The sequence below is a fragment of the Schistocerca cancellata genome, chromosome 7, assembly GCF_023864275.1.
Source record: "Schistocerca cancellata isolate TAMUIC-IGC-003103 chromosome 7, iqSchCanc2.1, whole genome shotgun sequence".
NCBI lineage: Eukaryota > Metazoa > Arthropoda > Insecta > Orthoptera > Acrididae > Schistocerca > Schistocerca cancellata.
The window spans coordinates 413,374,080-413,391,641 of NC_064632.1; the positions used below are offsets into that span (position 1 = coordinate 413,374,080).

Sequence of the window (17,562 nt, forward strand, 5' to 3'; positions counted from 1 at the left end):
GGGGGTCGATGTATTGAGATTCAAGTGGTTCAAATGGCTCTGAGCACTATGGGACTTAACATCTGACGTCATCAGTCCCCTGACTTAGAACTACTTAAAACTAACTAACCTAAGGATATCACACCCGTCCATTCCCGAGACAGGATTCGTACCTGCGACCGTAGCAGCAGCGCGGTTCCGAACTGAAGCACCTGTAATCGCTCGGTCACAGCGGCGGGCATGTATTGAAAGACAACAGAAAATCAGGACTCACGACATCAGAGAGACACTCAAGAGCCCTGGATTCAACGATTCGAGATGAAACTGGTGCTTCAGTGATCACAACGAGCATTAATAGACGGATCGCAGAGAGGGGGCGAAGCCCACGGCGTCCCTCACGCTGACTACCATTCACCTCTGTACACCAACAAGCCCATTTGCAGTGGTGTTCGGCACATTCGGCCTGGTATCTCACTGACTGGATTAGAATTGTGTTCGGTGATGAGTCCCGCTTTGAACTGAGCCCCGACCAGTGAAGACGTGTCCGGAGATGCCCCGGACAGCGGTGGGATACCAACCTGAATGCCGTCTGCCATCCGACAGGAATGGCGGCCTCAGGGTCCATTTCATTTCATTTCATTGCACGACCCCTTTGATTTTCATCCGCGACATCCTTACAGCACAGCGGTACGTCGACGATATTCTACGCCCTGTTTTTTTGTCCTTAATGGCAAACCATCCTACTCTTACATTTCATCAAGATTATGACCGCCCGAAAACGGCGAGAGTTTCTGCTGCCAAACCATACCTTGGCCAACAAGGTCACCGGATGTTTCCTCAGTTGAGAATATTCGAAGCACTATGGGCAGGACCCTCCAACCAGTTCGGGATTCTGACGATCTAACGTACCAACCGGACAGAATTCGGTATAATATCCCTCTGGAGGACACCCAACAACTCTATCAATAAACGCCAAGCAGAATAACTGCTCGTATATCGTCCAGAGGTAGATCAACGCGTAACTGACTTGCTCAACTCGTGAATCTCTTTCTCTCGAATAAGTCATCGAATTTTCTGAAATTGTAATCATTTGTTTGTCTTTACATGTACGTCACATCTACCGATTTCCCTCCAATTCGGATAATTACTTAGTGGTGCATCGTTTTTCTTGTCTTAGGGCGTACGTTACACCCTCGAACCAATCCCGCCCGCTCCCTAGACGTACTGTAGACGACGTACTCTCACAGTGATTTCCTTCAGATAGTAAGGCGCAATGTATCCAGGTTGGTTAAAATTCCACCTCGTGTTCAAGAACAACGCTGATTTTTACATGTCGTCGTTTTGTAACCTCGAGTCCAGCCTCAAGGGAGATAAAGGCGTCTCATCCACGTAGTACTCTTTTCGCAGTAGTGAGTCATTTGTGTAAAAAGGTTGTATGAAATTTTGCGAGGTGTTCCGATAGTCGGATTCTTGACTGTTGCTCATCAGTTTGGCGCTCTTATGAGACAGCATTAGTAGAAGAGTGAGAAGATCCAACGAAGTGTGACAAGTTTCCTCACGCGATCATTTAATAAGTATGAGAGACGCTCAATAAACAGTAGTGCAGTGTTTCCCAACCTTCCGAGACCATTACCCTTGAGTGCATTCAGATATTAGCGTACGCATTGCAATGACAAATGGTTCAAATGGCTCTGAGCACTATGCGACTTAACTTCTGAGGTCATCAGTCGCCTATAACTTAGAACTAATTAAACCTAACTAACCTAAGGACATCACACACATCCATGCCCGAGGCAGGATTCGAACCTGCGACCGTAGCGGTCGCTCGGCTCCAGACTGTAGCGCCCAGAACCGCACGGCCACTTCGGCCGGCATTGCAATGACTTGGAAGCTTGTATTTTTTAAACTGCCAACAGACCACAGACCATAGAACATGGGATAAATTTCAATCTGATACTTACACCCCTCCCTGAGAAAAAGGAGCCGTAACACAGAGACAGGTATCAGAGAAACAAAAAGCAAAATATTTTTTTAATTGACAATTACAAAATAACGATTTTCGGATTTTTCCTTTTCTTGTACTGTTAAGTCTTGCTTTTTGTCAAATGTCGTGATTCTAGGTCAACGGAAATTACTCTCCAGAATGAGATTTTCACTCTGCAGCGGAGTGTGCGCTGATATGAAACTTCCAGTCAGATTAAAACTGTATGCCGGACCCAGACTCGAGCTCGGGACCTTTGCCTTTCCCGGGCAAGTGCTCTACCGACTGAGCTACCCAAGCACGACTCACGCCCCGTCCTCACAGCTTTACTTCTGCCAGTACCTGGTCTCCTTCCTTCCAAACTTTACAGAAGCTCTCCTGCGAACCATGCAAGACTAGCACTCCTGAAAGAAAGGATATTGCGGAGACATGGCCTAGCCACAGCCTAGGGTATGTTTCCAGAATGAGATTTTCACTCTGCAGCGAAGTGTGCGCTGATATGAAACTTCCTGGCAGATGAAAACTGTGTGCCGGACCCAGACTCGAACTCGGGACCTTTGCCTTGCGCGGGTAAGTTCTCTACCAACTGAGCTACCGAAGCACGACTCACGCCCCGTCCTCACAGCTTTACTTCTGCCAGTACCTGGTCTCCTACCTTCCAAACTTTACAGAAGCTTTCCTGCGAACCATGCAAGACTAGCACTCCTGAAAGAAAGGATGTTGCGCAGACATGGCTTAGCCACAGCCTAGGGAATGTTTCCAGAATGAGATTTTCACTCTCACGCTCATGTTTACCGCGTTGCATGGTGTCGTGGTTGCAACGATGGACCTCGCCTTTGACGTCGGGAGTGAAGTTGCGCATCATGCAGCCTATTGCGCACAGTTTTAGTCGTAACACTTCGTCCTGTGGCTGCACGAAACGCATTATTCAACATGGTGGCGTTGCTATCAGTGTTCCTACGAGCCAAAATCCATAGGTAGCGGTCATCCACTGCAGTAGTAGCCCTTGGGCGGCCTGAGCGAGGTATGTCATCGACAGTTCCTGTCTCTCTGTATCTCCTCCATGTCTGAATAACATCGCTTTGGTTCACTCCGAGACGCCTGAACACTTCCATTGTTGAGGGCCCTTCCTGGCGCAAAGTAACAATGCGGACGCGTTCGAACCGCGGTATTGACCGTCTAGGCATGGTTGAACTACAGACAACACGAGCCGTGTGCCTCCTTCCTGGTGGGATGACTGGAACTGCTCGGCTGTCGGACCCCCTCCGTCTAATTGGCGCTGCTCACTCATGATTGTTTACATCTTTCGGCGGCTTTAGTAACATCTCTGAACAGTCAGAGAGACTTTGTCTGTGATACAATATCCACAGTCAACGTCTCTCTTCATGAGTTACGGGAACCGGGTTGATGCAAAACTTTTTTTGATATGTGTATGTGGGTGGGAGTGTTGGTTAGTGGGTCTATTCCAACATAGATTCGGAATACTTCGCCAACTTTTACACGAACTTCATATGCAAACGATTCGCTAAGCTAATAATAATACCTCGAGGATGAAACGCTCTTATATCTCCTTGAGAGTGGGGTCGATATGGTAAACGCATGATATGTAAATACCGACACTGTTTTGGAGTGCCCTGAGAAATTTCGGCAGTTCTCGACACATGCGGGGTTTATTTATTTGGGAAGACTCAATATACACACTGCAACAGCAAAATCACAAACATTCGCCGAAACACCAGAGAAAATGCGACTGATGACCTTTTGGAGGGACACCCTTTCCCCAGGTTTTTCTTCTTTTTTCTTTTTTTTTTTTTTTACATGCTGTACTGATTGACTGGACCATCTTAAGTCATTGTATCATTTAACTCAATTGTTAGGCTGTAAATTAAGGTAAACAATATATTGAGAGATACGTTGGTTTTGTGGTATCGACAAAATAATTATTGGTTAAACAATGCTGTTCACAGAAGCCAATCCGTTGAGTGATTCCGCTTTGCTTGACTGAGCGAAGGAGCGCACAGTATGATTGAATAAAGTCACTTCGTAACGTGTCATAGGGATCGAAGATGCTCTTACTCATAATAAAAGGCTCATGTTAGTTCCATTGGAACATTCTGTAATCTTGAGGATGACTCTGTGTCTACACAGCGTTGCCGGCCGGGTTGGCCGAGCGGTTCTAGGCGCTACAGTCTGGAAACGTGCGACCGCTACGGTCGCAGGTTCGAATCCTGCCTCGGGCATGGATGTGTGTGATGTCCTTAGGTTAGTTAGGTTTAAGTAGTTCTAAGTTCTAGGGGAATGATGACCTCAGATGTTTAGTCCCATAGTGCTCAGAGCCATTTTTTACACAGCGTTATCCCTAAGCACCTCTGGTGTTTCATAACATGACTGTGCGGATGTTACAAGACATGTAGAAATAGTCACAAATCTTTGTAAGGAGCATGTCTGCAGGTTTTTAAATAGTACTACAGATGCTCAGTGTGGACACACTTTGTGAAGGGCAAATGCCGTTATATGTGCTCGATGTGCGTGCGTACCCAACGACAGCAACCCTCTTTGGAAATCTGTTCACAGGCTTGCCTACCTTCAGGTATCAACTAATTCGAAGCGACGGTACAGAGCGGATGATTCGTCCACAAGTTCTGAAACGTTTGCCTCCTAGCGGTGAGCTCTGCAACTACTCTGCGGCGGGTATTACGATAAGAAATTTGGAGATATGCTCTACCTAAAGATCTGTGTCATTTTTAGTGTTCCGTCATTCAATCTGAAAAAAAAACGGAACCCTTTATAGGACCGCTTTGTTGTCCGTCTCTCTGCCTATCTCTCTGTCGGACTGTTAAGATCCCTTTTAAATAAGAAATGGGTGAACATGTCAAGTTGAAATTTATCTCACATACTAAGGTGTACGGTCACTTGGCGGTGCAAAAAATTTAAGCTTCTACTTTAATGCAATCGTCCGCAGCTCGTGGTCGTGCGGTAGCGATCTCGCTTCCCACGCCCGGGTTCCCGGGCTCGATTCCCGGCAGGGTCAGGGATTTTCTCTGCCTCGTGATGACTGGGTGTTGTGTGATGTCCTTAGGTTAGTTAGGTTTAAGTAGTTCTAAATTCTAGGGGACTGATGACCATAGATGTTAAGTCCCATAGTGCTCAGAGCCATTTAAAAATGACTTTTTTTAATGCAATCAAAAGGTACGGACATTTATGTCACGTTTTTTGATATTCGAAAACTCAGTCATCAAAACCTGTAGGATGCTTCCTATAAGTTTTGATGAGTGAGTTTTACGAGTTTACGAGTATGTGACAAATGGCCGTATCTTTTGATTGCGATAATTTAGAAACTTAGGTTTTTACAGCGCCAGTCGACCGTAGGCCTCAGTAACTGACATAAATTTCAACGCCATACGTCGTTCAGACAAAGAATTCTTAACAGTCGGCCAGACACACCGACAACAAAGTAGTCCTACAAGGGTTCCGTTTTTATCGATTTAGGTACGTAAACCTGAAAAGCGATCCGGGTGAACCGGACACCAGGATTAATGAGTGCCAGGCATACGAGTTTCTATGTCACGAACTTTTGTTTAATGGAACCAGTTTTTATCGCCTGTCGCAGTAGTCATATAAACCGTCTCCTTCATTTCGAAACCACACCACTGGTTCTTCTCTGAACTTTGAACTTTTTAGTCTATAAATGTGGGAGCCATGGATACGAAGTTCCGATAACCCAACTTCTGAATGTTTTGCAGCACAGAACTGAATCAGTTTGGAAGTTGCGTTGCGATTTCATTCTCAGCGACAAGTCTGTCTTCTGTAACGAACTCGTCGTCTCTTTCCTTGTTGCCTACCGTAAGGACGGTTGGAGGTAGACCGCTACGACGCTCACTTTTCATACGCGTTTTTCTAAATTTGAAGCGTTTCACTCGTCCCCTAGCACGCCTGTCGGCCATTCACATATCTCCACACTCACGTCTGAAGTCTGTGGCGGCTTGAGTTTTCCTCTATAGCAAGGAATTCATTGACAGTGCGCTGTTGAAACGAAACATTTATGAGCCGTGTGTACTTCCATCTTTCCACGGCTCGTTTCCTGAGCGCCGTGTGGAGCCTATATTTTTGGTAATCGACTGTGTTTGGGCGCGATCGGTCTCTAGCATTTCGTTGCTGTCTCTTATTGCTTCCCTTCTATTTCGTTTTTCCGCGGTTGTTCAGGGTTGGTCTTTTATGAAGCTCTTTCGTTTGAACTCCCGCCCGTAGTGTACCCACTATCGATTGCGATTTCTGTCTTTGGTGTACATACACTCCTGGAAATTGAAATAAGAACACCGTGAATTCATTGTCCCAGGAAGGGGAAACTTTATTGACACATTCCTGGGGTCAGATACATCACATGATCACACTGACAGAACCACAGGCACATAGACACAGGCAACAGAGCATGCACAATGTCGGCACTAGTACAGTGTATATCCACCTTTCGCAGCAATGCAGGCTGCTATTCTCCCATGGAGACGATCGTAGAGATGCTGGATGTAGTCCTGTGGAACGGCTTGCCATGCCATTTCCACCTGGCGCCTCAGTTGGACCAGCGTTCGTGCTGGACGTGCAGACCGCGTGAGACGACGCTTCATCCAGTCCCAAACATGCTCAATGGGGGACAGATCCGGAGATCTTGCTGGCCAGGGTAGTTGACTTACACCTTCTAGAGCACGTTGGGTGGCACGGGATACATGCGGACGTGCATTGTCCTGTTGGAACAGCAAGTTCCCTTGCCGGTCTAGGAATGGTAGAACGATGGGTTCGATGACGGTTTGGATGTACCGTGCACTATTCAGTGTCCCCTCGACGATCACCAGTGGTGTACGGCCAGTGTAGGAGATCGCTCCCCACACCATGATGCCGGGTGTTGGCCCTGTGTGCCTCGGTCGTATGCAGTCCTGATTGTGGCGCTCACCTGCACGGCGCCAAACACGCATACGACCATCATTGGCACCAAGGCAGAAGCGACTCTCATCGCTGAAGACGACACGTCTCCATTCGTCCCTCCATTCACGCCTGTCGCGACACCACTGGAGGCGGGCTGCACGATGTTGGGGCGTGAGCGGAAGACGGCCTAACGGTGTGCGGGACCGTAGCCCAGCTTCATGGAGACGGTTGCGAATGGTCCTCGCCGATACCCCAGGAGCAACAGTGTCCCTAATTTGCTGCGAAGTGGCGGTGCGGTCCCCTACGGCACTGCATAGGATCCTACGGTCTTGGCGTGCATCCGTGCGTCGCTGCGGTCCGGTCCCAGGTCGACGGGCACGTGCACCTTCCGCCGACCACTGGCGACAACATCGATGTACTGTGGAGACCTCACGCCCCACGTGTTGAGCAATTCGGCGGTACGTCCACCCAGCCTCCCGCATGCCCACTATACGCCCTCGCTCAAAGTCCGTCAACTGCACATACGGTTCATGTCCACGCTGTCGCGGCATGCTACCAGTGTTAAAGACTGCGATGGAGCTCCGTATGCCACGGCAAACTGGCTGACACTGACGGCGGCGGTGCACAAATGCTGCGCAGCTAGCGCCATTCGACGGCCAACACCGCGGTTCCTGGTGTGTCCGCTGTGCCGTGCGTGTGATCATTGCTTGTACAGCCCTCTCGCAGTGTCCGGAGCAAGTATGGTGGGTCTGACACACCGGTGTCAATGTGTTCTTTTTTCCATTTCCAGGAGTGTAGAAACTGTAGGTTGGTAACACGACCGAATCACTTGTTTACTGCAGCAGACTCTTTGACCTGTACTACTTATAGGCGAGCGCGGTCACGCTGGAGCAGGCGGTCATTGTAGGCAAAACCACCCTTTCCTTCCGCCTTCTCGATTTCTATATCACCATCTATGGCCGTCCTATCGCCCTCACCCCCACCCTTAAGTACCTTGGCGTCACCCTCGACCGTCGCCTCTCCTGAACCCCCCATCTCCGGACAATCCAAGCCAAGGCACGCTCCTGGCTCCGTCTCCTCAAGCTCCTTTCTGGCCGTACATGGGGTCTGGACCCCTCCACCATCCTCCACACCTATAAATCCCGCATCCGCCCTATCCTCTGCTACGCCCATCCTGCCTGGATCTCCGCCCCTCCTACCTTTTACAAATCCCTTCAAATTCTTGAACGCCATGCTCTCCGTCTCACCTATCGTATCCGTTCCCCTCCCCCACGCGGATCCTGTACGATCTTATTCCAATCCCCCACCTCCTCCTCTTCCTCGAATGGATACGGATCCTATACACCTCCCGTAAACTAGATCCCCCTCACCCGCTTGTCTCTCCCATCCTCTACCCCCCCCCCCCCCCCGCCTGCTGCTGCGCCTGTACTTCCACATCCCACCTGCTCTCCATCTCTCCACTCTCCATACCCTCTCCCAAGGTGGCTTCCGCCAGCTCCCCCTCCCTGATGATGCCCTTCTCTCCTCCATCTACCCTTCCTACCAACTTTGATACTCCCTCCCTCTTCCTGTGTTTGGTCCTATGGCCACCCTCTCTCCCTTCTCCCCCCTTTCCCTCCCTCTCTCCCCCTCCTCCCCCAGGCTTCCCCTACCCCCTCACCATCCTTCCTCCCCCCATCCCCTCTGCCCTTGGCATCTTTGCTCTCCCCTCTCCCTCCCCCACCACTTTCTTCCCCTCATGGCAGGTCCCTGGACTCGCACACGCTAAGTGGACATTCGCGCGCCAGAGAGCATCGCCATCTGTTTCTCGTGAGTGCGCCATCGTCTTTGTGTTTAGTGTTCTTCGCCATCACGCTCCTTCGTTCACCTGTGCCGTCGAAGTTGTCAGTGTATGTGCGCCGTGCCGACAGTTTTCAGTGTTTTTTTTTCGTCGAGTGTGAACTGCTTCGTGTTCTTTGTTTCTGTGTCTACGGTTTTTTTGCCCACAGCTTTGTGTTGTATCTTCTGTGTCTCCTTTGTATTTTCATTGTACAACTTGAGGCTGAAGAGCAGCGTAACATGCTGCTGCCAGCCCACCTTATTTGAGGTGTTATAAATAACAATAAAGGAAAAAAAACACGCTGGAGGAGGTTGTCGCGCAGTGGCCTTCGTGTCTGCTCTGGTGACGTCGACATCCTACCTTCCGCATACGGGTGTTGTTATCGAACCCGCACTTCTACCCGTGGAGGAACGCCGGCCTGGTTGGGCCCCTCTGTCCGCTCTTCACTGGTTGTCCGCAGGAGGAGGATGACAGTCTAATCATCGCCTGCATCACCGAAGGCAAAAAAACAGTAACCATCATGGGGCGGTGGAGCCGCCGTTCGGCGAGGGTTTGAGTCCGGGAGCAGTTTGGCTGGGTTGGTGTCTGCAGAGACGACTGGGGACGGCTTACAATTATGCACAGCAGTCCCGGAAAAACGACGAAGTGAACCGAGGGAAAGGAGAAAAGAAGTTAAGTGTGAATGTTTCAAGTTGATCGTCCTTTGGGATTGAGTTCATCCAGTCGTCTTTCCCGCCTTGTGGCCACCCCTGTGGCAATCCTCTGTTTTGTTCACTGGTGCAATTCTGACAGTGCAGATTCCTCCACGCATCGTTGCTAACCGGTGTAGTGGTGTATTTTGGTAGTTATTTGTGTACGTTTGCACTTCTATGTTTTGGTAGTTCATCCTCCCGCCCTGTGGTTGCAGAATTTCGGGTGGGGAGTTAGTACCTTGTCTCCCAAGATCTAGTGCTGTATTATTAAGGTTAATTCTAGTTCAGTCTAGTGTTCTGTTAATCCCTGGGTATATGTGTCCGCCAGACTATTTGCGCTGTATTTATTCTAAGTGAGTTGCACTGACAGTAGTTGGGGGTTCGAGTCTTGTCACGGAGCTGATAAGGGGTCACATTGGTTTCGGCTTGTCAGTTGGAGGGTATTGCCTTAGAGGTTTGTTAACATTGGCATGTCAGCGTTGTCTAGCGCTACCGGGACCTAAAGAAGAACATTGTGCTGATTAGGGAATGTTGTTACACGTTCTTGTCTTCATTTCGATACCTGTATTTGTGAAAGCAACCGCATGAAGTAAGATCTGTTCTGAAGCTATGCTGGATCTTGCGCTCTTGGGATTTTTGGTTTTGTTTTGATCCCGACTATTTGGGTGTCAGGAATATGGAACTGTGTTGTTAATGTTTGGCTTGAACAGCGGATACGCGACTAGTTTAGTAGTGAAGGCGAGCCCGCTAGATTGCTATTGCGTCTCCTCAAAGCGTAATTTCCACCTTACTAAAACCCCCTTGTTAAAAGGGAGGAAGGAAAAAAACCTTTAGAAATACCTTCTATTTGCATTAACTATCTTAGCTGTCGCTTAAGTAAATATCTGCTCAGTGATTAAGCTAATGGGAGAATCTATCCTAAAAGCAACTAGCGCACTTCTGTTATGGTGGCCCTCGTGCGTATTTTGGTCCGAAAGATTGTATAAACCGGCATACATGCTCGGTATCGAACTTCTGATGTTGTTTTTTTGAGTTATTGTGGATTATTAAAATTGATTATAGTTTGTATTTTACCAACCGTGTTTATAAGTTATTAATGTGATTGGCTGGAATGTAACACGAAAGTTTTAGGACCATAGGTTATCCAGGTAGAAATTTTGAAGCCATGCTGTGTTGTGAATTCGCGTATTTATGTTTTATATTGCAATGAGAATTTAAATGTGGTAAACCCACGCTTTGTGATTAATAATTAAAGATTTAAAAGTGCGTTCACTTAGCGCTAACTTATGTGTTGTGATATTATTATTTTTAAAAATTATAATAGGCGTTTAAGTTTCTTAAATTAAAGTCTTTCCAATTCGAAAGTGGTGGCCCCCCCATTTTGGGCAATCGTAAGCATCGAAGCAGTATTAACGTAGTTGGTTTTATGTATTGTATGTTATGAATAAATTATTCTGATATATCAATTCCTTGGCCCCGTCCATACCTTGGTCGTAGTCTTTTAATATTAAATGATCAGACCACCGTTCCAATTTATGTCAACCATTTTGTAAATGTAACTGGTGGCCACGGATGGAAGTTAATGGCGTCACAACGAATCGACACACACTCCAGAGACTTCAGTTTACGACAGTGCAGTCGTTTTCACTACACTGCTACAATGACAGTGGAAACAAACGGTTGCTCACGACTTTCAGAATCATCCTCGTACCCGCGAGGAACCGCGCTGTTATTTTAATATTCCCTATCATTTTTGCCAATCCAATTGTTAAGGGTTCTGTACTGACGAATAATCAAAACCGGAACTTTGCGGTACTGTTCTCGAAGATGGCGATTGAGTGAAGAGGTGAAAGCGATTTGCATGTCAGTTAATGAAGACTTACCAGGTCTGGATCTTCGATGGTGATACCGAAGTCGAAAGTACCAGAGTAGCTTTCGTAGACCGCTGTGCTGAGGTTGGTCGCTGTGATATCAGGTATGTTATCGTTGATGTCCTTCACGATCACGACAAGGTCCTGTGTGACCAGCGACGAAGGATCGTCTGTCTCGTACGCCGTCAGCAGCACCTCGAACGTTTCCTGCTTCAGCTCGTCTCGATTTATCCATCCGATTGCCAGCACTCCGTCCGTCTCTCCAATCGCGAATAAGTCTTGGTATTCAGCTGTGGAAAGCATAAAGACCATCTCTGAGCAACAAATCACAGAATCAGGCAAATTTAATAGCAATCTCCCGAATTTGTAGTAGTATGTCCAATTTTTACAGACCTATCATTTCTACTAACCTTTAGTTATCCCTTCAATCTACATTACTTGCCATTAAAATTGCTACACCACCAAGATGACGAGCTATAGACGCGAAATTTAACCGACAGGAAGACGATGCTGTGAAATGCAAATGATTAGCTTTTCAGAGCATTCACACAAGGTTGCCGCCGGTGGCGACGCCTCCAACGTGCTGACATGAGGAAAGTTTCCAACCGATTTCTCATACACAAACAGCAGTTGACCGGCGTTGCCTGGTGAAACGTTGTTGTGATGCCTCGTGTAAGGAGGAGAAATGCGTACCATCACGTTTCCGACTTTGATAAAGGTCGGATTGTACCCTATCACGATTGCGGCTTATCGTATCGCGACATAGCTGGTCGCGTCGGTCGAGATCTAATGACTGTTAGCAGAATATGGGATCGGTGGGTAATACGGAACGCCGTGCTGGATCCCAACGGCCTCGTATCACTAGCAGTCGAGATGTTAGGCATCTTACCCGCATGGCTGTAACGGATCGTGCAGCCACGTCTCGATCCCTCAGTCAACAGGTGGGGACGTTTGGAGGACAAAAACCATCTGCACTAACAGTTGGACGACGTTTGCAGCAGCATGGACTATCAGCTCGGAGACCATAGCTGCGGTTACGCTTGACGCTGCATCACAGACAGGAGCGCCTGCGATTGATTACTCAACGACGAACCTAGGTGCACGAATGGCAAAACGTCATTTTTTCGGATGAATCCAGGTTCTGTTTACAGCATCATGATGGTCGCATCCGTGTTTGGTGACATCGAGGTGAAAGCACATTGGAAGCGTGTAATCGTCATCGCCATACTGGCGTATCACCCGGCGTGATGGTATGGGATGCCATTGGTTACACGTCTCGGTCACCTCTTGTTCGCATTGACGGCACTTTGAACAGTGGAGTTACATTTCAGATATGTTACGACCCGTGGCTCTACCCTACATTCGATCCCTGCGAAATCCTACATTTCAGCAGGATAATGCACGACCGCATGTTGCAGGTCCTCTAGGGGCCTTTCTGTATACAGAGAATGTTCGACTGCTGCCCTGGCCAGCACATTTTCCAGATCTCTCACCAATTGAAAACGTCTGGTCAATGGTGGCCGAGCAACTGGCTCGTCACAATACGCCAGTCACTACTCCTGATGAATTGTGGGTCGTGTAGAAGCTGCATGGCCAGCTGTACCTGTCCACGCCATCCTAGCTCTGTTTGACTCAATGCCCAGGCGTATCAAGGCCGTTATTACGGCCAGAGGTGGTTGTTCTGGGTATTGATTTCTCAGGATCTATGCACCCAAATTGCGTGAAAATGTTATCACATGTCATTTCTAGTATAATATATTTGTCCAATGCATTTCTTCTTGGTGTAGCAATTTTAATGGCCAGTACTGCCAACGTAAGTCACTTAGAAGTACTCGTAGATATCCTCGGTGTAGCGAAGCAGCTTAAAGCAATAATGACTTTTTTTTCTGCTCCAGATAGCATACCAGCAACGTTAGTTTCAGAATATGCTGATACAACAGCCTCATACGTAGCAGTCACATACAACCGGGAGTCTCAAATTCATAGCATATTCATAGATTCCCAGAAGGTTTTGGACGCCGTTCTCGACAGGAGAGAATTATAATCAAATTGCATGACAATGAAGTACCGCATCAGTTGTGCGACTGAGTACATGTTTTTCTGTCAGAAAGATCACATTACGTAGTAATTACAATTACAATTGCGAGCAACTTGAATTGAAACGATCATATAGATTTATTGGCACATCACTTAGAAGATGCAACAAATCCACTAAAGAGACTGCCTACACTACACTAGTTCGTCCACTGCCAGGGTATTACTATGCTATGTGGGAAGCTTTCCAGATAAGGTGGACGGAGGACATGGAAAAAGTTCAAAAGAAGGCAAAACGTTCCGTATTATCGCGAAATGGTGGACAGAGTGTCACGGATATGATAACCGATTTGAATGGCAATAATTAAAACAAAGGCGTTTTTCGTTGCGGTGTGATCTTTTCACGAAATTTCAGTCACAAACTTTTCTTCAGAATGTGAAAAAATGTTATTGTCGCCAACATACTTAGGGAGACATGATCATTATAATAAAGTAAGAGAAATCTGAGGTCGCACAAGAAGAGTTAAGTGTTCATTTTTCCCAAGCGCTGTTAGAGAGTAGAACGGTAGAGAAATAGTATGATGATGGTTCAGAGAACCCTCTGCCAGGCACGTAAGTGTGAATTGCGAAGTTGTCCTGTAGATGTAGATGTACATGTACATGTACCTAGTAATCAGCTTTATACGCTATATCACAATGAAACAACTACAGTTAAAATTTCATTTTTTTTGAGGTTTCAACTAGTGACTGTTCACCAAGAGGTTGTCAATATTTTAACGCTGTTCTTTTAGTCATTTAAATTACCCTTAAAGAGGCCACTCGAGTGAGTGCAAATCTGACAAGCATGCTTGACCATCTGCAGGGTAAGTTTGTGCAAGCAATCGGATAGTTCAATTTGCTTTATGCTTGATAAATTTTCAACCAAGCAAGCTTGTACAAGTATACTAATGATGTACTTGCGCTTCAGCATGTGCCGCCACAATGTGCAGGTTTGTACAAGCAGACATTATTTGTAAGGCAATCTTCGTCGTGGTATTACATCGAGCGACAAGAAGCAAACCAGCACCAAATCTCTAGACAAGCTTATACGAATATGCGAAAGCTGGCCTTGTTTCAGCAATATTAAATCGAAAGCCTGTTCTAAAGAAGGGTTTCGCATAAGTTATAGTTTTAAGAAAATATAAAACAATTGGTCCCGTAGTAGACCAAAAATGCCAATATTAGAAAGATAAATTCTCCCTGAACCTAATACTGGAAGATACTTATTTTCTATTATTTTGAAATGATTATATCAATGATATGGCTATATCTTTAGCTCTTAACGTGAGATTAGGCTTTTCGTTTTATTAATAGCTCTTTAATCACAATCAGCAGCAACATATTTCTGACATCGGATGTAAAGCTGCTGGAAACTGTCAGCAAATATTTCTTTGTGGAATCGCTCGAAGCACCGGGGTCACGCGTTTCTGGATATCCGCAACGACTGCGAATATTCGTGAACAAAAGTGCTTGTCTTTGCTTACGTTCAACTCTTCTGCACTCGTTCTCAAAGACAGCCGCCAATTGTCCGCAAGCGTCCATCGCATTCGTGTGATTGCAAAATGGACCAACGCGTAAACGTAAAATTTTCAATCGATTAGGGAAAATGGTGAGAGAGAATCCTGGTATGCTATTGCAAGTGTATGGTGTTGAAGCAGTGAGTAAAAAAGTGTGCGTTTCAGTAGTTTAAATGCTTCAGAGGCCGAAGAAGGGTCGCGTTCGGTTCAACGTGCACAGTCCCAAACAACGTCTAACGACTGCGACAGATGCTTGTGGATGATCGGCGACTGTCTTTGAGAAGGAGAGCGGAAGAGTTGAAGATGAGCAATGGCAGTGTAAGAACTATTGTTCGCGAACATTCGCAGACGGTTTAGATATCCACAAACGCCTGACCACGGTGCTTCGAGTGATTCCACAAAAAGCGTTTGCTGACGATTTCCAACAGTTTTACAGTCGATGTCAGGAGTGTGTTGTAGCTAATGGTGATTACTTTGAAGAGCAGTAAAGGTATTTTGTTCGTAACTCTTCTATCCTTTATTTTCTGAGACAATTCACCGAACTTTTCAGACGCACCTTCTAGTCTGCATGTTCACCTTCGTTCACAGAATAGTTGGTAAATTTAGCCTGAACGTTGTCCCCTGATGAAGTGGGTCGTCCATTGTTTGTAGTTTCCATACTTGCGAGATCGCCTTCTAAGATATTTTAATGTCTAAATCCATCTTCCATTCCAAATTAGTTGCGAGGTACTGTAATCAATATTAGAATTTGTTCAGTGTGCAAACCCGGGGTAGGGGTCATCCCACATATGGAAGAAGTCCTTTCTGATGCCTTGAAGAGCACAAGGTGTAACCAGGTGCAAGTGGTAGCTTATGTCGGTACTAATGCTATGTGTCGCTTTGGATTGGAAGAGATTCTTTCTGACACTCGGCAGCTATCTGAACTGCTAAAGACTGCCAGCCTTACTTCCGAGATGAAGGCAGAGCTCACCATCTGCAAGACAGTCGACAGAACCGATTGTGGATCTTCAGTGGAGAGGCGAATAGAGGATCTGAATTAAAGGCTCAGTCGGTTTTGCGATTGAGTAGGCTGCAGATTCCTCGAATTGCGGCATAGGGTGGTGTGGTATCGGGTTATCAAATCAAGGAGTCCATTACATACAGGAGGCGGCTACACAGGTAGTGGCGTCTGTGCGGAGTGGACTCTGCGGTTTTTTGGGTTAAAGAGTCTCAGAAAAAGAACAAAGAGGGCTTCAGTCTCAAAGGATGTAGGTCAAACACAGGTCAACGGTAGGTCTAGTAACCGTAAGTATTATAGATGTAAATTGTTGCTGTGTTGGGAAAAGACCAAGAACTCCAAGCACTAACAGAAAGCACGAAACTCAAATCGATATAAGTACTGAAAATTGGCTAAGGCCGGAGACAGGGCCAGTCGAACTTTTTACAAAGGACCTAACAGTGTTCAGGAATGATAGATTAAATACAGTTGGTCGTAGCGTGTTTGTTGCTGTTAGAATTATTTTATCTTGTATAATTGAAGTAAATAATCGCTGTAAATGAACATAGGTATAGGTTATGCTTGACAACCGGAATAAATTAGTAATTTGTTCCTTTTACCGACCCCACGAGCCGGCTGATACAGCTAAAAGACTTTAAGAAGACTTCAGTGTCGTCCCAAATAGGTACCTCACATATGCAGTTATAGCTGATCAATATGTTGTCGAAAATACATGTCCAGAGCCGGTGGTAGGCATAAAACGTCGTGGGTAGCTCACTCGTAAATGGTTGCGAAACCATGTGTGTCCTCTCAGCAACAAACAATCCTGAGTAAATAGCATCATGACGGATACAGGAATATAGTACGTGGCAAATTGGTAAGGAAACGGGAGCGTAAAATTTTCTAAGTTCGAACAGCCGACGTTACTTAATCACACGGAAGTACCAACAGCCGTCAGCCGGGAAGCATAAATATTTCATCACCATTACTCTGCCAGGAAGACAGCAATTACGACACACTTCAGCGAGACTGCGAGCGAGCTCAACAAAAAATCGTCAGAAGGGTGCAGACCGAACTACCTTCGTAACATCATGCAAGAGACAATAGGTAAGACCCGTGTCGCCTAGAAGGGGTTTGGCTAAGTAGTAAAGACACTGCATCAAATTTACTAAGTAAACGTAGCGGAACTAAGACCGCAGACGGCTCGAGAAGAGGAGGACCGATTCGGTCATTACGAATGACGTCATAGAGCGTAACTCCACCACCGCAGCTACACTAGGGCACTTGATCATTGGGATCGATGGCGCTCATGTCGTTCGCACTTGGGTCTCTGGTTATGGTACGGTAACATCTTGTGTCTGAGATTCTTTTAGCGCTGGTCTTACACTTGCTGCCTCTCGAGAAGATCTGCGATCCGTAGCCACGGACGATATAGTCCTGCATCCAGTACTGAACTCAGCACAGCAGCCAGCATTGACGGGTAGTCCAGGGGTCTACCAACACGACTCCGGTCCAGGGCGAAAGCTGCCCTAAAACCCCCCAGCACAAGTCTGACGGCCTGCCGTACCAGTGTACAAGGTTCAGCATTCAGCACGACACCCCGACATCCGACGTCACGGTCCATCTGGTTAGAGAACGCGAGCAGTGGTCGGAGGGATTGAGTACTCCTCTAAACGGCGCGTGAATCAAACACACACGTTACGATCACCTCCATCTCCAAGCAGGGTTACCGAAGGG

General features: G+C 46.8%; 1 protein-coding gene across 2 annotated transcripts in view; it reads right to left on the reverse strand.

Annotated features, from left to right (window-relative positions):
* The window catches only part of LOC126092315 (cadherin-23-like), a 517,289-nt gene that overhangs the window by 278,655 nt on the left and 221,072 nt on the right, over positions 1-17,562 (reverse strand). For both annotated transcript variants that reach the window (XM_049907844.1, XM_049907845.1), the window contains exon 9: positions 11,272-11,549. In XM_049907844.1, coding sequence (XP_049763801.1) covers positions 11,272-11,549 — 278 coding nt within the window. The remainder of the gene's footprint in view (positions 1-11,271; positions 11,550-17,562) is intronic.